Source organism: Anser brachyrhynchus, assembly GCF_964034855.1.
Source record: "Anser brachyrhynchus genome assembly, chromosome: 28".
In the NCBI taxonomy this organism is placed as follows: Eukaryota; Metazoa; Chordata; class Aves; order Anseriformes; family Anatidae; genus Anser; species Anser brachyrhynchus.
In genome coordinates, this window is record NC_137721.1 from 1,904,230 (window position 1) to 1,928,421 (window position 24,192).

At 66.3% G+C, this 24,192-nt stretch overlaps 3 protein-coding genes across 8 annotated transcripts; 2 read left to right on the plus strand and 1 right to left on the minus strand.

Moving 5' to 3' along the window:
- The first annotated feature begins 6 nt into the window (after positions 1-6).
- GPATCH4 (G-patch domain containing 4) lies at positions 7-2,641 on the plus strand. Its single transcript, XM_080570169.1, has 7 exons — positions 7-157; positions 858-931; positions 1,064-1,156; positions 1,334-1,441; positions 1,581-1,687; positions 1,776-1,826; positions 1,957-2,641. The coding sequence occupies exons 1-7, from the start codon at positions 82-84 to the stop codon at positions 2,330-2,332; spliced, it is 885 nt and encodes a 294-aa protein (XP_080426295.1). The 5' UTR covers positions 7-81; the 3' UTR covers positions 2,333-2,641.
- LOC308183761 (uncharacterized protein) lies at positions 2,593-9,270 on the minus strand. Of its 6 annotated transcripts, none has more exons than XM_080570108.1 (14): positions 7,833-8,672; positions 7,541-7,753; positions 7,339-7,467; positions 6,869-7,193; positions 6,533-6,603; positions 6,351-6,418; positions 5,793-5,922; positions 5,294-5,434; positions 4,490-5,024; positions 3,829-3,937; positions 3,641-3,751; positions 3,404-3,517; positions 3,169-3,316; positions 2,593-3,085 (listed from the first exon to the last, which is right to left on the minus strand). In XM_080570108.1, exons 1-14 carry the CDS (start codon positions 8,656-8,658, stop codon positions 2,883-2,885), a joined length of 3,123 nt encoding a protein of 1,040 aa, XP_080426234.1. In that variant the 5' UTR covers positions 8,659-8,672; the 3' UTR covers positions 2,593-2,882. The 6 variants fall into 6 exon arrangements, 5 of the variants coding, with proteins under 5 accessions (XP_080426234.1, XP_080426233.1, XP_080426232.1 ...); XM_080570107.1 differs by having other exon boundaries at positions 6,533-6,657; XM_080570106.1 differs by having other exon boundaries at positions 6,533-6,684.
- Positions 9,271-9,858: 588 nt separating this feature from the next.
- Positions 9,859-23,541, plus strand: IQGAP3 (IQ motif containing GTPase activating protein 3). Its single transcript, XM_080570103.1, is given in 39 exon segments — positions 9,859-10,017; positions 10,774-10,861; positions 11,116-11,272; positions 11,727-11,804; positions 12,011-12,087; positions 12,276-12,343; positions 12,519-12,632; positions 12,772-12,812; positions 12,814-12,951; positions 13,115-13,202; positions 13,428-13,591; positions 13,686-13,773; positions 13,882-14,045; positions 14,171-14,331; positions 14,535-14,659; positions 14,802-14,965; positions 15,080-15,170; positions 15,253-15,420; positions 15,564-15,706; positions 15,781-15,951; positions 16,305-16,388; positions 16,740-16,811; positions 17,290-17,359; positions 17,471-17,679; positions 17,768-17,920; positions 18,028-18,191; positions 18,364-18,588; positions 18,667-18,807; positions 19,174-19,258; positions 19,536-19,768; positions 19,847-19,979; positions 20,541-20,643; positions 21,164-21,308; positions 21,498-21,585; positions 21,827-22,039; positions 22,218-22,384; positions 22,535-22,636; positions 22,917-23,025; positions 23,149-23,541. Coding segments are annotated over 39 exon segments (4,929 nt in total). The 5' UTR covers positions 9,859-9,986; the 3' UTR covers positions 23,263-23,541.
- Positions 23,542-24,192: the final 651 nt, after the last annotated feature.

Sequence of the window (24,192 nt, forward strand, 5' to 3'; positions counted from 1 at the left end):
GGGGCCCGCCCCGGGGGCGGTGCCTCCCCCTCCCCTCCCCGCCCCGGCCGGGCCGTGCCGTGCCGGGCCGTGCCCGCCGCCATGAGCGCCCCGGGGCCGGGGGGCCGGGGGCTGAGCTTCGCCGAGGGCCTCCTGAGGCGGCACGGCTGGAGGCAGGGTGCGGCCCGGGGCTGCTGGGGGTCCCCGGGGCTGCTGGGGGTCCCCGAGGGCCCCCCCGGGTGCCGGGGGGCCGCGGGGATGCTGAGGGTCCCCGGGGGTGCTCGGGGTCCCCACGGGTCCTGGGGGTCCCCGTCGGTGCTGGGGGGCCGCGGGGGGTCCTGAGGGTCCCCACAGCTCCCAGGGGTCCCCGTAGGAGCCGGGGGGACTCGCAGCTGCTGGGGGTCCACAGGGGTCCCAAGGGTCCCCACACCTGCTGGGGGTCCTGAGGGTCCCCACGGCCCCCAGGGGTCCCCACGGCTACCGGGGGTCCCCTGTGGGTGGCTCCCGAGAATCCCCACAGCTCTCAGGGGTCCCCACAGCTGCCGGGGATCCCCGTGGCTGCTCAGGGCTCCCAGGGGTCCCCACGGCTGCTGGGGGGTCCCCACGGGTCTCAGGGGTCCCCGTGGCTCCTGGAGGTCCCCATGGGTGCTGGGGCACGGCGCCGCCCTCCACGGGCAAGCCACGCCGTGTCCTCATCCTTCGTGCGGCGGCACGGCTGGAGGCGCGGTGCAGCCAGGCCTGGGGCTCCCTCGGGGCTCCTTTCGGGTCCTTTCCCTTGAGAACCCCCCCCAGGGCATCCCCCCCCCCTCGGGCCGCAGCCCCACGGAGCCCCCGGTTGCGTGGGGAGCCCCCGTGAGCGCCGCTCCCTCCGTCCGCAGGCAAGGGGCTGGGCAAGCGGGAGGACGGCATCAGCCAGGCCCTCAGGGTGAGGGTGAAGTGTGACAGCGCGGGGGTGAGTAGGGTGACGGGAGGGGGGCCAGCCCCGGTTGTGGCCCCAAAACACACCCCGGGGGGTGTGCTGGGGGTCCTGGTGGCTGTCCCCTCTTTGGAGGGTCCCCCTGTCTGTCCCCTTTTCGCCCCGCAGGTGGGTCACAACGCGGCCGAGCAGTTCTCCTTCCACTGGTGGGATCACGTCTTCAACGAGTCCGCGGCCAACATCGCTGTGGAGGACGGGCAGGTAGGGGGCGGCGGGGAATTTCACCGGGAAGAGGGGTTTGGGGTCGCCTTCGGGGTTTTTTGCAGCCCCTGAGGCGCGCAGTGCCCGGCGCAGCACGGTCCCCAGCGCCGCCGCCGCGGGGGGATGAAGGCAACACGCGCAGACGAAACGCGCCCGTTTGCACCTCTGCTCCCGCAGGACGGCGTCCGCGTGAGGACCCTCGGTGAGCAGCGCGCTGGGATCAGCAACAAGAAGCCCCGCAAGGCCGCCGGCGCCGGCTGCAAGCTGTACGGCCGCTTCGTGAAGGTGACGCCTCGGGACGCGGCTCTGCGAAAGCTGCCGCGAGCCGCGCGCCCCCCCCCTCTCTGCGCCGCGGACTTGGCAGCCGCTTGCTGCTGTGGCCCCTTTGCAGCCCCTTTTTCCACGTCCCCCTTTCCCACGGCAGGCGGCCACGCTCACGGCACGCGGGGAGGAGCCGGCAAAGCTGCCTGCGGGCTCGGAGAGCAGCGAGGAGGAGGAGGAGGAGAAATTGGACCGCTCTTCGGCCCGGAGGCAAGGAGGGAGGGACAGGGGTGGCAGGGGGAGCCCTGCTGCAGCTCACGCCGGTGCTGGGGGTGACGCGTCCCGTCTGTGTCCCCAGGCTGACGGACGAGGAGCTGGTGAGAGCATGCGGGGGCCGCACAGCACACAAGTGAGTGGCTGAGGGGGGAGCTGCGTTTTTGGGCTCCCCGCTCCTGGCAGGCTGGGCTCAGGGGGGGCGCGTTCTGCCCCGGGGGGCGCCGGACCCCGCTGCGAGCACCCTAAACCTGGGGTTGTTGCAGGGGGGCCCGTCACGGCCTGACCATGAGCGCCAAGCTGGCGCGCCTGGAGGAGCAGGAGCGAGCCTTCCTCGCCACGTACCAGCAAAAGAGGGAGCAGCCCCAGCCCGCAGAGCTGCAGGAGAAGAAGAAGAAAAAGAAGAAAAAGAAACGGGCTGGAGATGGAGCTGAGGCTGAGGCGCCGCAGAGCTGCGAGCCAAGTGGAGAAGAGGAGGTGGAAGGAGAGGAAGAGAAGGTTGTGAAGAGAAAGAAGAAGAAAAAGAAGGACAAGGAAGAACTGGCTGAGACAGAATTACCTCTAGAAGAGGCAGAAGGGGCAGAGCAGGCTGGGCACAGCCCCAAGAAGAAGAGGAAGAAGAAGCGGAGGGAGGAGGAGTGAATGCCGCCGGTACCGCCTGGCTGGGAGGGCACCAATCCTGCCTGCGGCACTGGTGGGCACCCAGAGCTGCGGCCGAGCCCTGCGTGAGCTGTGTGGGGCTTCTTGGCTTGTTGGGCTGGGGCTGGATGGAGTTTTGTTCCACCCACGGAGCCTTCCTCCGGCCTGGGGTGCGCTGAGATCCCCCCAAGCGCTAGGGCTGGGACGTGTTTGTTACGGGTCCACCGCCGAGGGACACAAGGGCAGAGCCCACCGAGCACTGGTTTGTTTCCCGAGGGCATCAATAAAACTTTATTGCAGTGAAACACTCCTGAAGTGCACCGTATGACAGATGCTGGATTGTGTCTACACCTAGAAGCACTCAAATCAGGTTCTAACCCCAACCCCAGCCCTGGCAGCCTGCAGCAAACCTGGATCCCGCTGCCGGAGCTGGGTAGCACTGAAACCCCGCGCGGTGCTGAGCCTCCTCTTGGCGCAGAGCTGCACCTTTGGCAGAACTGGGCCCTGCTTGGCCGTGCCCATGCCCAGCGCGGCCGCCCGAGCTCCCCCAGCCCTAGGTGAGCTGCAGGACGCAGTCCGTCCCCGGGTACGGGGGCAGGTTCAGCGCGTATTTCTTCTGCAGCGCCGCGGGCACGAAGCGGCCGCCCAGGAAGTGGTAGCGGCCGGCGAAATGCCGCGCCGCCTTCTTGGGCGCCGTCAGCGAGATGAGCATGTCGGGCTGCAGCCCGTCCGCCTTCCCCTTCTCCACGTCCCAGCCTGCAACGAACCCCAAAGCCGGGCTGGAGCAGGGGAAACCCCGTCCGGGCGCCTTCTGCCCCGGGGGTCCGGCCGCTACTCACCCGAGGGGATGTCGATGCTGGCCACGGGCACCGTGACGTGCTCGAGGGTGCTGAGGATGCTGCCGAAGGGCTCCCGCACTGCTCCCGTGAAGCTGAACCCAAAAATGGCATCCACCACCAGCCCGTAGAGCTCGTCGATGAGCGCAGCCTGCGGCAGGGGGGGAAAACCAGCCCCAGGGTGGGGGTACAGCCCCGAGGGGGGGCCACGTGCCATTTTGGGGTGCTATTTGCTCACCTCTGCCGGGAATTCGGAGAGGAAGGGGATGTCCATCTTCTGGCACTGGGTGGTCAGACCTTCAAACAGCGGCTTGTTGGGGCGCTTGGGGTAATAGACGGTGGGCTCGTAGCCCTGCGAGGACAAGGATGGAGCCGTTTGGGGGAGCAGAAACCCCAAACCTCGCGGGTCCTGGGACCCTGGGGGCAGGGGGCGAGGGCCGGCCCCGCTCCCCTCGGCCCCGTGCGGGACACTCACAAACATTTTCAGGTGGCGGGCGCACACCAAGCCGTCGCCTCCGTTGTTCCCCGGCCCGCACACGACCAGCACGGCGGGGACGCTCTTGGTGAAGGAGCCGGGGGGGTACGCCTGGGGCGGGCGGGAGGGCAGGGTTACACCGGGCTGGGTGGGCACCCAAGGGTGCCGCTCCCCGCTTCCTCACCCACCTTGGCGATGGCGGTGGCGCAGCTCAGCCCCGCCAGCTCCATCAGCTGGTCCACGCTGAACTTGTACTCGGTGAAGAGCTCCTGGTCGATGGCCTGGGCCTCCTCCTGCCTGGGGGCGCAGCGGGCACCCGTGGGACCCCTTGCGGGCACCCATGGGGACCCCAGCGCTACAGGACCAGGGCCAGCACGGGGGTGCCGCTGCACTAACACCCCCCACCCCACTTTCGCATTGCAAAACACCCAGGGACATGGGGTCAGCCCCCCCCTTGTACTTCCCCCACCCTCTCCAAGCCCCCTGCACCCTCTCCAAGCCCCCTGCACCCTCTCCACCCCCCCTGCACCCTCTCCACCCCCCCTGCACCCTCTCCAACCTCCCCGCACCCTCTCCAACCTCCTTGCACCCTCTCCACCCCCCCTGCACCCTCTCCACCCCCCCTGCACCCTCTCCAACCTCCCTGCACCCTCTCCACCCCCCCTGCACCCTCTCCAACCTCCCCGCACCCTCTCCACCCCCCCGCACCCTCTCCACCCCCCCTGCACCCTCTCCACCCCCCCTGCACCCTCCCCAACCTCCCCGCACCCTCTCCACCCCCCCCTGCACCCCCTCCACCCCCCCCCAACCTCCCCCCCAACCCACCCCCCCCAAAAAACGCCCCCTTACCCGAGGAAGCGCAGCCCCCCCGCGCTGGAGCCGTGCATGGCGCAGCGGGGGCGGCTCCAGTTCCAGCCCCGGCTCGGGCAGCGCCCCCCCCCCGCCGCCACCAGCAGCCCCAGCCCCAGCCCCAGCAGCCCCCGAGGACCCCGCATGCAGCGCCCCGGCCCGGCTCGGCCCTGCTCGGCCCGGAGCAGCACGGAGCGAGCGCAGGGGGCGGCCCCGGAGCCGGCTCCTCCCCGGGTTTCCCGGTTCGGGGCGCTGGGGGGGGGCCGCTGGGGGGCGCTGGGGTGGGAGCGAGGAAGGGCGAGAGGCCCTCGAGCCGTTCTTGCTTTATTTTTGGGGGGGTTTCCAGCAAAACGGTGGAGGGCCGAGGGTCCGGAGGGTGCGCAGCCGAGGTCGGCTTCTGCTGCGGCTGTGCCGGTGGAAGGGGCCGCTTGTGGCCCCGGGGGGGCTCCCCGCCGCCCTCCTGCCGTCCCGCTGCCGTCACAGGAGGCTGCAGATGCGGGACGGCGTCCCCCTGCCCCGGCCCGGTCCCCAAATCCTGCGAGGCACAGGGCGGGGGTGCAGGGTGGGGGCCACCGGGGGGTTTTGTAGGGCCGCCGGCACCCACCGCGGACCCGCCGGCACCCACCGCGGACCCGCCGCCGTGCCCGCGGGGCCAGGGTTTGGGGTGGGTTCCCCGGTGCCGGACCTCAGCGCCTGGGCGCCGCGAGTGGTTTTGGGGAGGGGGGGGGACGTGGGCGTTGCAAGGAGCTGCGGTGCCCAAATACCGCCCGAAAACCCCAGCCCGTGGCCCCGCACAGCACCTACCGCTCCGGGGAGCGCGGCCCCCGCGGTTGGTGCTCGCCGTGCCCTGTGAGACGCGGCGTGGGGACAGCGGCTGGCGGCACGGGGGCTCGGGTTTTGCTTCGGCACGCACCTCCCGGCCGCGGACGGGTGCTGTTCGGGTGCCTGGGAGCAAAGCACAGAGCAAAATGGGGAGCGCTGTGGGGCAAACGCTGCCCGATCCCGTTGCCACCAACCCGTCCCCACGTCCCAGCCTGAATTACCCCCGCGCCCACGCTCCCTCTGCTACGCGGCCTCTAAAATCCAACGTGTGATGCCAGCCAGAAGTGTTTTGGCCAGCCGTCGCCGCAGTCCCTACGTCCTGTCCCCGCGCAAGCTTCGGCTGAAATCCAGCACCGCCGTGGATGTTCGCCTTCATCCTGCAGCAGGCCCCGGAGCGATGCCGCTCGCTGCGTTGCTTCTGCTGCTGCTGCAAGGGCTAAAAGGCAGCAGTTCGGTGCAGGGAGCCGTGCCTCTCACCCACCCGTTAACGTGGGGCTGGCTGCGACGCCCCGGAGATGCGCTGGGGCCATCCTCATCCTCCTCGGAGCTGGCCGGGTGCCGGCGAGGGGCCTGGGGCTCCGCTGCGGGGTCGGGGGCCGGGGCTGCCGCTCCTGTGCCACCGGGGAGGAAGGGCGAACAGGCAGGAGACCGGCACGAGCCGTGCCGAAGCCTCGCCTCTGGCTGAAAGCCACCGCATGGCTCAGATGTCACCTGGGTCGTAGTTGGCAAGAGGATGGGGTTCGGTTCTCCCCTCGCTGCTTGGATAATTGTTCCGGGAGGGGTTTGTTTTTTTTTTTTGCTTTGCTCCTCTCCCTGCTGCTGCCTCCCCACTCCTCTGCCCAGCACCAGGCGACGTGCCCCTCTGGTTTTTTTATTGCAAGTCAGGGAAAAAATGCCGATCCCGATTTCTGGACGTCTGACTTTCTGAAAATCTCTCTTCCCAAGACTGTGGCCAGTGTGGGGGCAAACACAGCGTTTCCCTCTGCTGCACCCAGGGCACGTGGGCTCCACCCCAGGCGCACACTCTGCACCCTCTTACCTGGAATCCCAGGCTGTGCTCCCAGCGCAGGCTGGTGCGGCTCGTCCCCAACTTTCTCCCTGAAGGACCTGGGGTCGAGGGAAGGAAGATTTATCTCATGGCTGCTGCTGGGAACTCAGCCATGGAGGAGCGAGGGGCAGGACACCGGGCTCTGCCGGCGTGGCCGGAGCTTTCCTACTCACGCCTCGCTTCCCCGGAGCCGTGTCCCACTGGCACGGGGCAGCACGGAGCAAAACTGCAGCGGGCTGAGGTCCTGCGGGGCACCGGCAGGGAGGACGGGTGGCCCGGGGGCCACACGCACGTGTCCCTGTCCGCCAAACCCCAAAGCAGGGCTCTGTCAGGAGAGGCGAGCAGCTGCACGCCTCGGGGAGACGGCAGAAAACGCACGCCTCCGGTGCAGAGCTTTGCTGGCATCCCCACCCCTGAGCACCATCTCCGGCCCCATTTCTGCAACCCTGAGCTGGGGTCAGGCCCCGTCTGGCTCCCAGCACCCCAAACAGCCCCGGGGTGCTGCTCACCGGCACCGGGGCACCCCAACGTGAGGGGTGGCGGTGGAGGCAGAGCTGGTGCTGGAGGGCGCGGGTGAGCTGGCTGACGATCCGCTCGCCGGCCGCCCTGGGGGTGCCCTGCGGAGGAGAAAGCCCCCCCAGGTGAGTCTGTCCCTGCGCTGGGGCTGGCGCTCACCACGCACCGGAGGGTCTGGCCCTGGGGTTTCCCTTACCGGGCAGTGGGACAGCAGAGTCAGGGCCTCCTGGTAGTGCCTGACGGCTTTCTGGGGGTTCCCCAGGTGAAAGCGGGCGGCTCCCAGCCCCTCGCATGCTTGCCACTGCCCCTGCACGTCCCCTGCGAGGTGAAGGGGACGGCGGTGCTGGCCGGCACGGCGCAGGGGAGGGAGCGTCGCTGATACCCTTCGGACCCTTGGCTGGGAGCTGCGGAGACCCCGGCAAGGCAGACGGGGCCGTCGTGACCGGGATTTGCGTCCCCTTACCCGAATCCCGGAAGGCTTGCAGGGCGTGGAGGTAATTCTCTGCGGCAGCCTCGTGGTTCCCGAGCTGGCTGAAGGCGTACGCCAGGTTTCCGAAGCACTGCCCTTGGGCCCTCCGGTTCCCCACGGCACCTGCGAAGCGAGCAAAGGGGGTCACATTTCGGAGCCAGAAGAGGGGATCACGAGAGACGCCAGCGCGAGCTACCGTGCAGCGCCGCCGCTCGCCGGTGCAAGCCCAGGGCTGTGCCGAAGCTGCGCAGCGCATTGCGGGCAGCGCCCAGGTTCTGCAGCAGCGCAGCCTTCCCTCGCCGCCCCAACGTGCCCTGGCACAGGGCGAGGGCTCGCTCGAAGCTCTCGCTGGCCAGGGAGAAGACGTGGAGCTGGGAGAAGCCGAGGCCGACCTCGTTGTAGAGCTTCCCTGCGGGACGCAGAGGAGAGGCCAGGTGGGGATCGGCGCTTCCCAAGCGCCGGGAGGGAAGGGGCTGGCGCGGCGTTACCTCGCAGGGCCGGGTCGGCGATGCTGTCGCAGAGCGAGCGACACCAGGTGAGGATCCGTGCGATTTCTGCCGCCCCGAACCGCCGGCTCTGCAGCATGGAGCCGCTCGCCCTGCTCAGAGCCACCGCGGCGGCCTCGGGGCTCTTGGCCACCGCGTAGCTGCGCGCGGCCTCCAAGAAGCACTGGGCGGCTCGTGCTGGCTCCCGCATCCCCAGGTAGCAGCAGCCCATCTCCACCGCCTGGCTGCCGGCGCGGCACGGCCCGGCCGCTTTGCCAAAATACTCCAGAGCCTTTGGGAAGTCCCTGAGCCCCTCGTCAGCCGCCCCGATGTTGAAATAAAGCCCCCCGAGGGGTTCACCCTCTGCGGGCTGGGACTCGAGGAGGAATTTTAGGCCCTTTCTGGGCTTCCCAGCCTCCACGTAGGCAGCCCCCAGGTTGAAGGCGCAAACCCTGCGGAGGCGGGGGCTCGCGGTGCCCAGCGAGAGCAGGAACGCCTTCCTGAAGCACGCCAGGGCCCCCCGCACGTCTCGCAGCCCCAGCGCCCGGTGCCCGGCTTGCGTCAGCCCCTCGATCTCGGCCGCTCGCCCCGCGGCACCGTTCCCCCCTTCCTCAGCTTCCTCCACCACCGCGAGCTTCTCCTTCCCTTTCTTCCGACTCTTCCTCCTCCTGGCCGTGGGGTCCACGGGGACTGCGGGGTCCGTGGGGGCTGCGGGGTCTGTGGGGGCTGCGGGGTCCGTGGGGGCTGTGGGGTCTGTGGGGGCTGCGGGGTCCGTGGGGGCTGTGGGGTCCGCGGGGGCTGTGGGCTGTGCTCTCAGTTCTGCAGCCATGGGCAGTGACACACCTGCAAGAAAGAAGCACCGAGCAGCCTGGCACAGCACAGCCAGAGTCCTGGCACTCCTCAAAACAAGCAGATTCTATTATTATTATTATTATTATTATTATTATTATTATTATTATTATTATTATTTTACTATTACCATTAGTATCATCATTATTATTATTATCATTATTATCATTATAATCACTATTACTATTATTACCACTACTCTTATTTTTTTTATTACCACCACCCTCCTCCTCACCACCATTATTATCATCATTACCATTATTATTCTTATTATCACTCATTATCATTACCACTCAGGTTTGTAGCCCGTTTGCTGCAAAAACAGGAGGAAAAACCTTCCCACAGGGGACCCCAGCCCGGCTTCTCTGCTCATCGCGTGCGCGGGCAGAGGGGAGGCGCGGCGGGGAAGGCTTTTATTTGGGGTTTTCTTTTAGGACCGCGTGCCGCCCGGCTGCACTTACTGTTGTCCTTTTAGGTTCCGAGCGGGCAGGGAGCGAAGCACGGCTCCCTGGGCGGAGGATGAGGCTTTCTGAGGTGTCCCCGAGTGCCACCTGGCCTCGCAGCCTGCTGGTGACGGCCACCGGCGGCCCTTGGGTGCCCGGGGAGCGGCAGGAACGCGGGGCCGAGGCCAGGGCTCCGCGGGGAGGGCTCGCTGCCGCAATGGCCCCGCAGGCTCCGGTTTCAGCTCCGCCACCACGGGGCCGTGCCGTGCCATGGTAACGGGGGCCTGCGGGCGCGTGGCGGCTGTGGCGGGTGGCACAAGCGGCCACCTGTGGTGGGTGGCACAACTGGGCGCTTGGGATGGGTGACACAATCGTCTGCTTGTGACAGGGGGCGCGACCGGCCGCGTGGGGGCACGACCAGCCACCCGTGACCGGCGACACAACCGGCCACTTGTGACGGGTGGCACAACCGGCCACCCCCGACAGGTGACACAACCGGCCACTTGTGACGGGTGGCACAACCAGGCCCTTGTGACGGGTGGCACAACCGGCCACCCCCGACGGGTGACACAACTGGTGACTTGTGACGGGTGGCACAACCGGACGCCTGTGATGGGTGACAGAGCCATCTATTTGGGACAGGGGGCACAACCGGACACCCACGACGGATGGCATAACCACCCACTTGTGGCGGGTGACACCACCAGCCACCCGTGACGGGTGACACCAGCGGCCACTTGGGGCGGGCGGCACAGCAGGCCTCAGCCCCGCGCCGAGAACTACAAGTCCCGACAGCCCCCGCGCGGCCCCACGTGACCGCCCTGCGGCGGGAGATTCGAATCGCGGGCGGGGCCGCGGCTGCACCATGGAGGGAGCGGGGCCGGAGTCGCTCCGGAGTGAGCGGGGAGGGGGGCAACGGAGCGGGGGGGGGGTGCAGGGGGCGAGGAGGGGGCGGCAGGGCCGGGGGTGGGGGTTTGGGGTCGGGGGGCGGTTGTTTGTGCCTGGGCGGGGGGTTATTGGGGGCCGGAGGGGTTGATTTTGGGGCTGGCGGGGGGGTTATTTAGGGGCGGGGTGTGTGATTTTGGGGCTGGGGGGTTGATTTTTGGGGGACGGAGGGGGCGGTTTTGGGGGTGGGGGTGTTTTGGGGGCCGGGGGTGTGTGGTTTTTTTTGGGACCGGGGTGTGCGTGTTTTTGGGACCGAGGGTGTGCGTGTTTTTGGGACGAGAGGATGTGTTTTTGGGACTGGGGGGGTGTTTTTGGGGCTGTGTGTGTGGGTTTTTGGGACCGGGGGGTGGTTTTGGGACCGGGGGGGTGGTTTTGGGACCAGGGGGCTGTTTTTGGGGTTGTGTGTGTGTTTGACGTTTGGGGCTGGGGCGGTTGTGTTTTTGGGGCTGGGGCGTGCTGCTGTTGCCCCCAGCACTTTTGGGGTCCCCTGCCTATTTCCAGCCCCCCCCCCCCCAAAACCTCCCCCAGCTGTGGGACCCCCCCAGCTCCCATTTGGGAAAGGGGGGAGCTGGAAGCCTCCTTCCCGACCCCAAAAAGTGCCGAAAGCCCGGCTTTCCTTCGGCGACCTTCCTCCGAGGGGGGGGTTATGGGCACCCCAAAACCCCCCCGAGCGTGGGGGGGTGACGGGGGTCCCTGTGCCCCCCCAGATGAGCGCCTCACGGCGGACGAGATGGACGAGCGGCGGCGGCAGAACGTGGCCTACCAGTACCTGTGCCGCCTGGAGGAAGCCAAGCGGTGAGGCCGGAGCCCCCCCCCCCCCGCTTCAAAATAGACCCCAAATATTTTTTTTCTTGGGGGGGGGGGAACGGGAAGAAGCCCCGTGGGGTGGGCATCCCCCTTCCCCCGTTACGGGGCAGCCGAGCCCCTCGCGAAGCGGCTCCGTAAGCACGGAGGGAGGGGGACGCGTCCCCTTTGGGCGCACCCTTCCCGTTTGGGGTGGCGTTTTGGGGTCCGTGACCCCCCCCCCCCCCTTTCTCTCCCCCCCCCAGCTGGATGGAGGCCTGCCTGGGCGAGGAGCTGCCCCCCCCCACGGAGCTGGAGGAGAGCCTGCGCAACGGGGTCCTGCTGGCCAAGCTGGGCCACTGCTTCGCCCCCGACGTGGTCCCTGCCAAGAAGATTTATGACCGCGAGCAGACGCGGTACAAGGCAAGTCCGTGGCACGGGGTGGGGGGGACCACGTTCCTCAGGGCCTCCACCCCCCCCCCCCCCCAAAAAAAAAACCACAGGTTTTGAGGCATCCGGGCAATGTCTGCACGCAAAAAAGGGCTTCTCACGCAGCATTAAAAAAAAAAATCAGCAAAAAGCAAATGTGTTGCTCCGGCAGCTGATGGGGGGGGGTTCTCCTGGCTTTGGTGGCTGTGGGGCTTCCCTGGGGGGGGGGGGGGGGGGTGCGAAGCCCCCAGCTGATGGGGCTCCGAAAACTGGGGGGAAGGGGCTGATCGCAGCGGCCTTGGGGTGTTTTGGCGAAGCGGGGGCTCCGAGCTGCCTTGTCCCGGGGGTAGATTTTGCCTTTTTTTGTGCCTAACTTTGGGGTTTGGGGGAGACTGGGGAGGGGGAATCCCGGAGCTTCAGCCCAGCCTGATTCCACCACCCCCCCCAGGCGAGCGGCCTCCACTTTCGGCACACGGACAACATCAACCACTGGCGCGACGCCATGAGCCGCGTGGGCCTGCCCTCGGTAAGGCGTCCCCGGGGAGGGGGGGGGGGGGCTGCGTGGCATCGGGGGGGAAACGCCGGTGCCCGGAGGGGGGGCTTCGTCTCTCTCCCTCCTACCTTCGGCACCGTTTTCTCCGGGGGTTGGCTCGCTGCCGGTGCCGTTGGCTGCTTTTCGGAGGGGCGCGGTGGCGTTTGGTGGCACTCACGGCCACCTCGCCGTGCTGGCAGCTCTTCCACCCGGAGACCACCGACATCTACGACAAGAAGAACATGCCGCGGGTGGTCTACTGCATCCACGCGCTCAGGTGGGTCCGAAACCGCCGCGTTTGTTCCTGAAACGTCCCTGGGGTCACCCAGGGAGGTGGCCGCGGGCGTCGTGGTGGCACCGGGGCTGCCGCGCTCCCCTCTTCCCGTCCTGGTACCCAAAGGACCTGGAGCGGGGAGGGAGAGGCGAGACCGAGCGGTCACGGCGTGCGTCTGCTTCGTCTTCCAGCTTGTACCTCTTCAAGCTGGGGCTGGCTCCGCAGATCCAGGACTTGTACGGGAAGGTGGACTTCACAGGTACGGGACTGCTGCCCTCAGGTCCCCCTGGGGGAAGGGAGGAGGGAATAAGGAGCTGTCGGGAGCTTTCCCAAAGCTGCTCGGTGCCGCTGGGGGTTTGCTGCGCCCCTCGGGCTCGCCGGAGGAGCTCTGCTGCGGTGCGGGGCCGGGCGGTGACCCCTCTGCTCGGCTCCAGAGGAGGAGATCAACAACATGCAGCGGGAGCTGGACAAGTACGGCCTGCAGCTGCCTGCCTTCAGCAAGATCGGGGGCATTTTGGCCGACGAGCTCTCGGTGGACGAAGCGGCAGGTGAGGGGGTCCTGGGGGAGCGGTGCGGCGCGTCTGCCCGCTGCCGTCTCCGCCAGCAGCCAGCCCAGCTGGTGCAAAAACCCCTGGCGCCATAAGGGACGCCACGGCCTCACGCTTCCCCATCCCACCCCGCCCCCAGTCCACGCCGCCGTGCTGGCCATCAACGAGGCAGTGGAGCAGGGGGGTGGCGGCGCAGACGATGGAGGCGCTCCTCAACCCCAGCGCGATGCTGCTCGACCTGCGCCCGGGGCTGGCGGGCGCCTACCAGGAGGTGCTGCACCGGGCCAAGAGGGAGAAGGGCAGCAACGCCAGGAACAGGGTGAGGACGGCGCCGAGGGGGGCAGGAGCCGCCTGGTTGGAATCTGGGGGTAAAAAGCGATGGGGAAGGGTTTCTCTTTTGGGGCTGGTTGAGGGGGTTGGGTTGGGAAATGAGCCCAGAGCTCGGCAGGGCGGAAAGCTCAGGGGGGGCACCCCATCTGCAGCATCTGCGGGCGATTCCGGAGGGCGAGGACATCTACGACCGCTGCCTGACGCAGGCTGAGATACAGGGGAACATCAACAAGGCGAATGGTGAGCGCGGCGTTCCTGCTGGGGGGGCCCCAGGGTGCTGTCCCGGTGCTCCAGGAGAGCCTGGCCGGGGCGCTGGGCGCGCAGACAGGAGCTGGGTGCTCAGAGCTGGCAGGGAGCGGGGCTGGGTGTGCGTTTCCGAGGAGAAATCAGTGGGGTTTGGTGAGGCTGGTGGTCTCAGCCGCAGCTTGCTTTGATCCCGGAGGTGTGACCCAGCCTCTCTCCTAGTGCAAGGAGCTCTGGAGGACGTGGACGATGCCCTGGAGAGACAGGATGCGCTGGCGCTGTACCGTGTGCTGCAGGACCCCGTCCTCGCCCTGCGCCACCTCCGGCGGGACAACCTCGACCGCTACCTGGAGCAGCTCGGCGCGGACCGGCAGCAGAAGACCCTGGTAGTTGGGGTTGCACCTCGTGGCCGTGGGTAGCCGGGGCCAAGCAGGACCTGGGGCACTTGTAGATGCCTCCCCCTTTTCCTGCCTCCTGCAGGAGCTGGGCTACGTGGAGCTGCTGGAGCAGGAGGAGGTGGCCGCGGGCATCGCGGCGGCGAACGAGAAGGGCGAGGAGGAGCGAGCCAGTGAGTGGCCGCGGTGCGCGGCGCCTTCGGCTCATCCCCGGCCGAGCTCCGCGGGGCTATGGGGGCACGGCCGCGTCCTGCAGCCCCGTCCCCTGGCGTCTCCCGCAGTGCTGCAGGCCGTGAGCCGAATCAACGCTGCCATCCGCCGCGGGACGCCGGACCGAACGCTGGAGGCGCTGATGGAGCCGGCGGCGCAGCTGCCTGCCGTGCACCCGCCCGCTGCCCCCCTGTACCAGCACCAGCTGGCCCTGCTGCAGCGCCAGCACCCAAGGGTGGGGGCTCCGCTTCCCAGCGGGGAATCTTGGCGCTTCCTGCACGATTGTGGGGGCTGCGGGATGGGGTGAGGGGGAGCGGCGGGGCCGTGCAGGGGCTCAGCATCTCCGCCTGCCCCGCGCAGGGCGAGCTGGTGCAGGAGGAGCTGTTTGTGGCTGTGGAGATGCTTTCAGCCGTGGCGCTGGTGAACCGAGCCCTGGACGCTGGGGACCCCGACGGGCTCTGGAGCAGCCTGGGCAGCCCTGCCCTGGGGCTGTCGGACGTGGAGGATGGAAACGCGCAGAGGTAAGGAGATGGCGCTGGCGTGATGGTCTGGGGAGATCCCCTGGGAGGGGACAGCCAGGGATCCTGGCGGCGCTGGGGCTTCTTCCACCAGCTGCCTCGCTCTGTGCCTCCCTTACCCCACCGGGGAAGCAAGGCAGCTGGTTCTGGCAGAAGGCTTCCCTGCTTAAAATGCTCTAAGCTATTGCCCCGTGTCCCTCCTGCAGGTATTTCGACGACTTACTGCAGCTGAAAGGCCAATTTAGGAAAGCAGGAGCGGAGTTGCTGACCTGGAACGACGTTCAGGACTGCGTGAACGCCACCAATTCAGCGGTGCAAGACGAGAACGACAGTGAGTCGTGCCCGCGCGGCGCGTGCTTGAGCAGATGCTTCTGCAAATCCCCAAGAGAGCCGGCATGGGGAGAGACGCCGGAAAACCTCGTGCACCCCTGGGGTGCCGGGGGGCTGAGCCGCGTGTCCCCCCCTCCTTGCAGGAATCCTCGCCGTCCGGCTGATCAACGAGGCGCTGCTGCAGGCGGATCCCCAGAAGACGCTGGCGGCGTTGCTGCTGCCCGCGGCCGCCCTGCCCGGTGTCACCGTGTCCGCCGCTCGGCGCTACCACGATGTCCTCGCCCGGGCGAGGGCGCTGAAAGCCCAGGTGGGGTGAGAGCCGCAGGGCACCAAGGAGGAGGCACCCAGAGGGCGACGTGGTGTAAAACCACTTGGGTGGGGGCTCCCCAGCTTGCTAGACCCCTGTCCCTCCACCCCACAGGCCGCCAAGGATGACAGAGCCGTCCTCTGGTGGGAAGAGATCCAGCGCGGGGTCTGCGGGGCCAACGAGGACGCGGCGGCAGCGAGGCGCAGTGAGTGCCGCCCGTGCCGCGGGAGCGGGGCGCTGCTGGGCGGGAAGGGGCCGCCGTCAGCCCCCCGCCTTTGCTCCCGCAGTGGCTCTGGGCACCGCCGCCATCAACCAGGCCATCAAGGAAGGGAAGGCGGCGCAGACGCTGCGGGTGCTGCGCAACCCCGACGTGGCGCTGCGCGGCGTGGTGGATGCCTGTGCCGCGGCGTACCAGGAGCAGCTGGCGGCACTGGCGGCCACCAAGAGGCAAGCAGGTAGAGCCCGGGGGAAGCAAAACCCTCACGGGGGGGACGGGGTCCTGGGGTGCTTCCCTGCCCCAGGGGGGACGGGGTCCTGGGGTGCTTCCCTGCCCCGGGAGCCCAGCGGGGGCCCCCAGCATCTCTCCATTGGTGCGCAGGGAACACGAAGCCTCGCTGGGTGCAGCACAGGCTGCAGGATGGTGCTGAGTACTTCCTGAGCCTGCAGACCTTCGAGGGCAGCTGGGAGCGGCCGCGCGACGGCGAGCTCTGCACCATGCACCTGAGCCGGGAGGAGATCCAGGTCCGGGGGGCACGGGGACGGGCGGGTGCCGGCGGCGCTGTCGGGTTGTGACCCGGTGCCTTGTGTCCCTGCAGTCGGTCATCACCCAAGTGACTGCAGCGCACGACCGCGAGCGCCTCTGGGCGTCCCATGTCCCCTTCGTGGTGAGGCTGCAGGCTCGGCTGCGAGGCTTCCTCGTCCGCCAGCAGCTCGCGGCGCGCTGGCGCATCCTGCGGGAGGAGCAGCCGGCCGCCCTCCGCATCCAGGTGAGGCAGCCGGGATCCATCCCACCGCTGCGAGCAGGGGATGTGAGCGGCCGGCGCCGCTTGCTGCGTTTCCCGGGGGGGTTTGGGGTGCCTGGAGCAGCGAGTCCGTGGTGTGTGGAGCACCGGGCACCTGCTGCTCCGTGTGTTCAGCAGCCAAGGCTCACCTCGGGGGCTGTGAAGCGCTGATAAGGGGAGCGCACGGCTCGTTTTTCTCCCCGCAGCCGCTCGGGGCTCTGGTTTCGTCTCTTCTGTGCTGGGTGTTGTGGTTGCGTTGTCTCGTGCGTTCTCCAGGGCACCAGCCGGACGTTGCAGTGGCCTCACGCGGGTCGGTAGCAGTTCTCTTCTCTCTCCAGGCTTGGTGGAGGGGGCAGAAGCAGCGCAGAGCTTACCTGGAGCGCCTGCGCTACCTGCGAGCCCATGCGGATGCTGCGGTCAAGGTCAGCCACCCTCTTTGCCCTCTGCTCCTACTTTCGCATCCCCACCCGCCGGCGTTTCCCTCCCTGCCCGGTAAAAAAAAAAGGCACTGAGGGGGAGCAGAGCTGAGCCCCACGGTGGCCGGGCAGCGCGTGGGGACGGGGAGGATGCGGCGTGGCAAACCTGGCTTTTGGCTGCGGTGCTGCGGGTCCTGCCCCAGGCGCTGTGCACAAACAGCAGGAGCTTGTTGCCAGCTCGCGTTAGAGGCATCATGGCTCGCAAGAGCAGAGCTTTCCCTCCCCTTTCCCCCCCCGCTGCTTGGCCTTGCTCTGCCCACGCAAGTCCCCGCGGGGTCGAATCGACGTCTCTCTCAGATCCAGGCGGGCGTGAGGATGTGGCAGGCTCGGAAAAGGTACCAGGAGAGGCTGCGCTACTTCAGGAGGAACGTGAGTGAGGGCTGGGGGCTGAGAGCGCTGCCCACCGCCGCGGTGAGGTCCTGGGGGCCCCTGAACGCGTGGCCAAGCCCCCAAGTGTGTGTGGGGTGGCTGGAGAGGAGGGAGAAGCTGCTGCGTCCTCGCGCAGGGCTGGGGGAAAGAAAAAGTGCCCGGCGCGTCTGCGTGCCAGGCTGGCGGGCTCCGGGGGGGAGCGAGGAGAGAAAAACCACTCCGGTTCACTCAAAAGCCAGCAGGGGCTTCGAGATCGCCATCAGAGGGGAGAGAAGGGTTAGGGGAAGGTGCCTGCTGCCCGTGGGCAAGTGAAATGCAGCGCTTGCTGGCGTGCAGCACCTCATGAGGCCAAGGGTAGCGTCCTGAGATCCCTGTGGGGTTTGGGGTGCCCCCACCACGGGCACCGGCGGGTCCCCAGTCCTGGCGCTGCCCGGCTCGCCGCAGGGCTGCATCCCCCACCCCTCGTTTGTCTCGGCAGGTTAAAGCCGTAATTAAAATCCAGGCTTTTGTGAGAGCCAACAAGGCCCGCGGGGATTACAGGATGCTAGGTAAGTGCCTGCTCGTCTCCCCTCCAAAGCGACCCCGGTTAATCGGGGAGGGGACCCTGCCCCGCTCCGCTGGGGGCCGCGGCGCTCATGGGGCGCCGTGCCCGGCTGCAGTCCACGCCAGGAGCCCGCCGCTGAGCATCGTCCGGCGCTTCATCCACCTGCTGGAGCAGAGCCAGCAGGACTTTTGGGAGGAGGCCGAGGTGCTGCGGCTGCGGGAGGAGGTGGTGAAGAGGATCCGGGCCAGCCAGCAGCTGGAGAGCGACCTGGACCTCATGGACATCAAGATCGGGCTGCTGGTCAAGAACCGGATCACGCTGCAGGTCGGGAGCGCGGCGCGAGCTCCGTGGCCTCCCCGCGGAGGCTGGGCTGAAGTCGGAGCTTGCCACGGCCGCTCTGTCCTCGTTGCAGGAGGTGGTTTCCCACTGCAAGAAGCTGACCAAGAAGAACAAGGAGCAGCTCTCGGAGATGATGTCCCTAGACAAGCAGAAGGGGCTCAAGTCGCTCAGCAAGGAGAAGCGGCAGAAGCTGGAGGCTTACCAGCACCTCTTCTACCTGCTGCAGGTGAGGCTGGCGGCGCTCGGCCGTGCCCAGCACGACGGGAGGACCCCGGTCCCGCACCGCTCCGTGGCGCTGGGGCTTAGCGGGGTGCTCGCCGTCCCTCCCTGCAGACCCAGCCCGGGTACCTGGCCAGGCTGATCTTCCAGATGCCCCAGAACAAGTCCACCAAGTTCATGGAGTCGGTGATCTTCACGCTTTACAACTACGCGTCCAACCCCCGGGAGGCTTACCTGCTGCTCCAGCTCTTCAAGGCGGCGCTGCAGGAGGAGATCAGGTGGGTGGCTGGGGGTGCCCCGATTTGGGGACAAACTCGGAAAAAGCCTGGCCTGGAGACGTCAGCAGGGACGTGGTGGTTCCCTCCAGCTGCTGGCTCCTTGCCTCCCTTCACAGCCCTGTGTCGGGGAACAACTGAGCCGGTTCCTCCTCTCCTTCCCACCTCTCCCCAGGTCCAAGGTGGATCACATCCACGACATCTTGACGGGGAACGCCACTGTGATCCGGCTGGTGGTCAGCTTCTACCGCAACGCCCGCGGGCAGAACGCCCTGCGGCAGATCCTGGGCGGCCCGGTGCAGGAGGTGCTGCAGGACAAGACCCTCAGCATCCGCACCAACCCCGTGGACATCTACAAGGCGTGGGTCAACCAGACGGAGTCGCAGAGCGGGCAGAAGAGGTCAGGAGCAGGGTAAGGGAGCTCAACCCAGCCACAGGGGGACAGGATGGTGATGGGGACCTTGTCTTCTGCCTGCAGCAAGCTCCCTTACGAGGTCAGCCCTGAGCAAGCTCTCAGCCACCCCGAGGTCCAAAGACGGCTCGATATTTCCATCCGTAACCTTCTTGCGACGACAGACAAGTTCGTCTCTGCCATCACCTCTTCCGTAGACAAAATCCCGTATGTATCCGAGGGGTGCTGGGCACGGCCCCGCAGGGCTCTCAGCTGGAAGGCAGCTTCAGCAAGGTCCTAGGAAGGGAGCTTGGGCCATGGGGGGGGGCTGCATGTCCCATTATTGAGCTGCCAGCAAGGAGAAATCCCAAAATAATCGGTTCCTGCTCTTCCAGTAACGCCCTGTTGGGTTGGTGCTCTTTGCCTCTGGATTTGAGCGCTTTGCTGTCGGTGTTGGGTGCCTGCAAGGAAGAAGCTGAGCTTTGAGGGAGTCCCAGGATGAGGGCTTTTAGGGAGATTTGGGCTGGCAGCAGGGCAGGAGAAGGAGCTGAGGGACGATGCGTGCTGACGGACCTCTCCCTGCCCTCTCTCCAGCTACGGCATGCGCTACGTGGCCAAAATCCTGAGGACATCCTTGGCTGAGAAGTTCCCCAAAGCCTCGGAGGAGGAGGTCGACAAGGTGGGGACCTGTGCTGCTTGGTGGGGTTGGAACCTGCGTGCCCAGGGGAGCCAGGATCTTGTTTAGACACACGTGTTGGTTGCCATTTCCCTCTTGACTTAAAAATGCCTTGAAGTCTGAACGTTTTCCCGGAGCAGCGAAGGAAATGCCAGCTGTGGGCTCTTCCCTGCGCTGATGTCCCCTCCGGGAGGGTCCCACCCTGCGGTGTGGGGACAAAGCGGCCTTCCCTGCTGAGCTCCTGCCGTGGTCCCTGACACCTGGCTGTCCTGTGCCCTAGGTCGTGGGGAACCTGCTCTACTACCGCTTCATGAACCCAGCGGTGGTGGCCCCCGACGGCTTCGACATCGTGGACATCTCGGCTGGGGCGACACTGCACCCCGACCAGCGCCGCAGCCTGGGCTCCGTCGCCAAAGTCCTGCAGCACGCGGCCGCCCGCAAGGTCTTTGATGGGGAGAACGCCCACCTCTGCGCGGTCAACCGCTACCTGGAGGACACCCACGGCAAGTTCAGGTGGGCTCCGGGTCGGCACCGGGGCGCGAGGGGTGGCGGCGGTGTCCCTGGGGCTCACTGACGCCGCCGGTCCCGCAGGAGGTTCATCGCCGCCGCCTGCCACGTCCCCGAGCCCGAGGAGAGGTTCAACGTGGACGAGTACTCGGAGATGGTGGCGGTGGCCAAGCCGGTCATCTACATCACCGTTGGGGAGCTCATCGACACGCACAAGGTGAGGGCGTGAGGCCACCTGCAATAGGTTTGGTGTAAAACAGCCTCAGCAGCCGCTGGAGCTCAGGAGATCCGCGTGGCGCCGTACCGAGGCAAGCTCCTGGTTCCCTGGTGACTCCTGTTGTCTCCCTGTTGTCCCCAGCTGCCAGCGTGGGGCATTGGTGTCCCAGATCCCACCCGTGTAACTTCGTAATTCCCAGCAGAGTCTTGTGAGCTCTTTGCTGCCAGCCGTGGGGCTGAATCCCACCCCATTTCACCGGGCAGGGCGAGTGGTCCCATTTCTGCTGTCCCCAGCTCTTTGGGCTTTTTTTCTGCTGTGGTTTGTCCCGTTCCCCTGTACGCCAGCACGAGCACAGCTCCTCCTGGACTTCTTTTTAAACAACAGATCCATATTTTGTGGGATTCTTTGCTGTTTGTCTTCCCCTGAACCTCCTAACTTTGCGCACAAGAGGGGATTGCGAAGGGACTTCCACATTCGCATCGTTCCCTGGGGGTTTTTGATCATAGCCCTGCTTCTTCACGCGCCCGTTTGCCACCGACTCTTCTCCCTTGCACCACCCAGCTCCTGCTCGAGCACCAGGACTCCATCGCCCCGCACCATGGGGATCCCCTGCACGAGCTCCTGGAAGACCTCGATGAGCTTCCCACCGTCCAGTCCCTCGTCGGTACGTAGCGCCCGGCCCCTCGTCGGCACGGAGCGGGTCTCGAGAGCTTCAGCATCTCCCGGAGCCGCTGCAGGCGGCGCCTTGTGCCGGTCACAGCCTTCCCCGCGCACCGAGCAGATCCCATCTCCCTGCCAAGCCCCCGCTCCAGCTCGCCGGGGCTTTGCCGAGCAGTTTTTGCAGAGGTTTCTGCCACGTCGGCGTTTGGCAGCCTGGGGTTGTGCAGGACCGGAGCAGCAGGGACGTGCCCGTGGTAGGAGGCAGAGCGTGGTGCCTGCCTTATCTCGCCGGGGAGGTTTAATCTCCCGGTAATTACGTGCTGTCCTTCGGCCTGGGGAGGGCAGCAGCTCTGCATACCCATCACGGGACGGAGGGGAGGGATGCGTGCTTTTGTTTTTTTGGCTTTGTGGTGGTTTTTTTTCCTCCCCACGAAGCTCTAGCACGGTGGCTCTGGGCACGACCCTGCGCTGGGCAGGGGATGCCGGCTCCGCTCCCCGACCCTGCTCTGCTCTGTGCCCCCCAGGGGAGAGCGCTCCCAGCTCAGCGGAGAGCAGCGCCGGGGCCGTGCTCGCCCAGCTCAGCAAGATGGAAATCTCCCTCACCCTCACCGGCAAGCCACTGTTGGAGGCCAGCAGCGAGGAGAGCGACGCCAGGAGCTTGCTGCTGAGGTGAGCACGGGCTCCTTGGGGACAGACAGACAGCGATGGCCACCCCATAGCCTGGGCCGTTCGGGATCCTGGGCGTCTCTGGGGGCGGGAGGCTCGAGGGGAGCAAAAAAATCCCTTGGAAGGCACCTGAATAACCCGCAGCTGCCGCAGCGGTGTGGAGCAGGCGCCCGACCTCTCTCTTGTCCCCAGCACCAAGCAGATGCTGGTGGACGTGATCCAGTCCCAGCCAGGAGGGTCCCTGCCAGAGATCCTGCAGACACCGGCTTCGGACCTCGAGGTAGGATGGGCATGAGATAAAATCACAATCACATGGGGAAGAGGCGAGCAGGCTGCGAGCACTACGCCGTCCTGCCTTGCTCGACGGCTTGGCTCCTGCTCGTGTGCTCCAGCAGCGGCCGGCTCGTTTTTTTTGGAGAGCCTCGGGCTCGGGTCAAAGCGTGGGCTGGGAGCTGGTCTGCTCCATCTGCTGGGGTCCCAGTCCAGTCCCTCGCGTCAAACGTCCCCCTCCTGGTCCCCAGGAAGCCTCCCACGAGCACCTGATGCGCAGGCGAGCGCTGCGGGACGCCCAGACCCCCGACAAGCTGAAACGCAACCGCTCGCTGGCCGCCAACAGCCAGCTCTCCGTGGAGGAGAAGAAGCGCAAGATCGTCCGCAACCTGTGGCGCTTGGAGAGCCTGGGGCTCGTGGACTCTGCTCATCAGTACCAGGGGCTCGTTAACGAGCTGGCCAAGGTGGGCTGGGGCTGGGGCGGCCCTTCAGGTGCACTCAGGGGAGATGGGAGGACTTTATCTGTGCAGCACCGCTCCAAGAGGGGAGGCTGCCTCCTGAGCCCACCCACCACCGTGCTCTGCTGCTCCGTTAAAGCTCCCCGCGAGCTCTGTCAGCTTCAGAGGCTTCGCTTTCCTCCAGGACATCCGCAACCAGCGGCGCTACCGGCAGCACCGCAAGGGCGAGCTGCTGAAGCTGAGGCAGACCCTGCAAGGCCTCGACTCCAAGACCCTGTTTTATGAGGAGCAAATCGATTACTACAACCAGTACATCAGGACCTGCCTCGACAACCTGGCAGCCAGTAACAGGTGCGGATATAGATTTTGTTTTTTTTTTTCAAGGAAAAACTCCAATAATTGAAATATATATGTGATTTTGCGTTCCTAGCTGGATTTTGTGATGAGCAACGGGGACTTTCCCCGTGGCCGGAGCTGAGCGCGTGGTCCCTTCTCTTCCAGGGCCAGCGGGAAGAGCAAGAAGCTGCAGCCGCTGCGCTACACGGCGGCGCGGCTCTTGGAGAAGGGCGTGCTGCTGGAGATCGAGGACCTGCCGGTCAGCCAGTACGTACCCCTGCCCCCGGGGGGGCAAGCTGTGGCAGCACAGAGCTCGGGCACAGGGAGGGAGGTGGCAGGGGTGCGCCGGAGCCGTGGGCACCCCAGGGATGGGGAGAGTTGTTCTGGGCATCTCTGGGACGGAGCTGGAGGTGGGTTTGGGGTGTGGATCCAGCCTTAGCCTTGCTTTTGGGGCTGCAGCGGATGCGTGACCTGCTCCGTGGTCGCCTCGGGCTGCGTTAGAGCCTCGAAGCCCCCCCTGGGCAGCGGGTTCCTCCCTTCCCTCCAGGTTCAGGAACGTCATCTTCGACATCGTGCCCTGCGAGGAGTCCGGGAGGTTCCAGGTGAAAGCCAAGTTCATGGGGATCGACATGGAGAGGTTCCAGCTGCACTACCAGGTGGGGAGCTGGGGGCTGAGGGGGGGTCCTGCCCCAGGGACGGGGCAGTCGTGCTGTGGGGACGCCTGCCCCGCCCGGTTTTCCCTACGTGGGGGCCCGTGGTGACGGCCGCCCCTCCTGCAGGACCTGCTGCAGCTGCAGTACGAGGGCGTAGCCGTCATGAAGATGTTTGACAAAGCCAAAGTCAACGTCAACCTGCTCATCTTCCTCCTCAACAAGAAGTTCTTCAAGAAGTAACAGGAGGGGGGGGCAGGGGGCACTGGGGGCGATGCAAACCTGCCAGGGCCCCTCTTTTCTGCGTGCATGCGGTGTGCTTCTGCTCCCGCGGCAAACGGCGTCGGCCTGGGGGAACGGAGGGCTTGGGCACCCCAAAATCCCACCTGTGTGTCCCCCGGGAGCAGGCGTGAGCCCTGCAAGAGCAGAGGCTGCAGCTGCTGCGGCTTTGCAGCGTAGCTTGTAAAAAAAGAAAAAATAATTTAGGTTTGGGGGACACTGAACGGCGTCGTGGCTGTTTAGTTCCCGCGTTGCTAACGGCTGGCTGCTTGAGGACACTACGGAGCTTTGGACACTAGGCACGTTTTTAGTGATGCCATCAAGGTTCTCTAATTTTTTTTTCTTTCACTATTTTTAAAGACGGGGAAGGTCAGAATGAGACTCGCCTCCCTCTCTGCACGCTCCCTATAACACAGAGGCGATAACGGCTTGTGCGGACACCCCTGCACTGTTCGCTAGTAAATCGAGTGCAATAAGTGATATTCCTTTGATTTTTTTTTCCTCCCTTTTAGCTGAATTTCAGTGCCTGCTCTCTGGCTGAGGTGGGTGGAGTGGGATCGCTCCTTCTAAGACTGCCACGGCTGCTCTTAACGCACTTTCTCCGGGAGCTCCTGCCCCATCGCAGGGATGGGGAAAAGGAGCTGGAAGGAGCTGGTACTGGTCCCAGGCACCCTTGGGAGCTTTTTTTAGGACCTGAGGCAGTCCCCATTGCTGCTTCAGCTCCTGCAGTGAGGACGAGCCCTTGCTTGGGCTCAGCGGTACCCAACGTAGCGAGGGCTAGGCTGTCTGTCTGTCTTGTCTCAAGAAGGTTTTTACGTCTTGTCCTGTCTGTGAGGTTTTTATGGATTTTTTTTGTCCTGTAAAAGCTGCAACCATTTCACCCCTGTGCTGCCC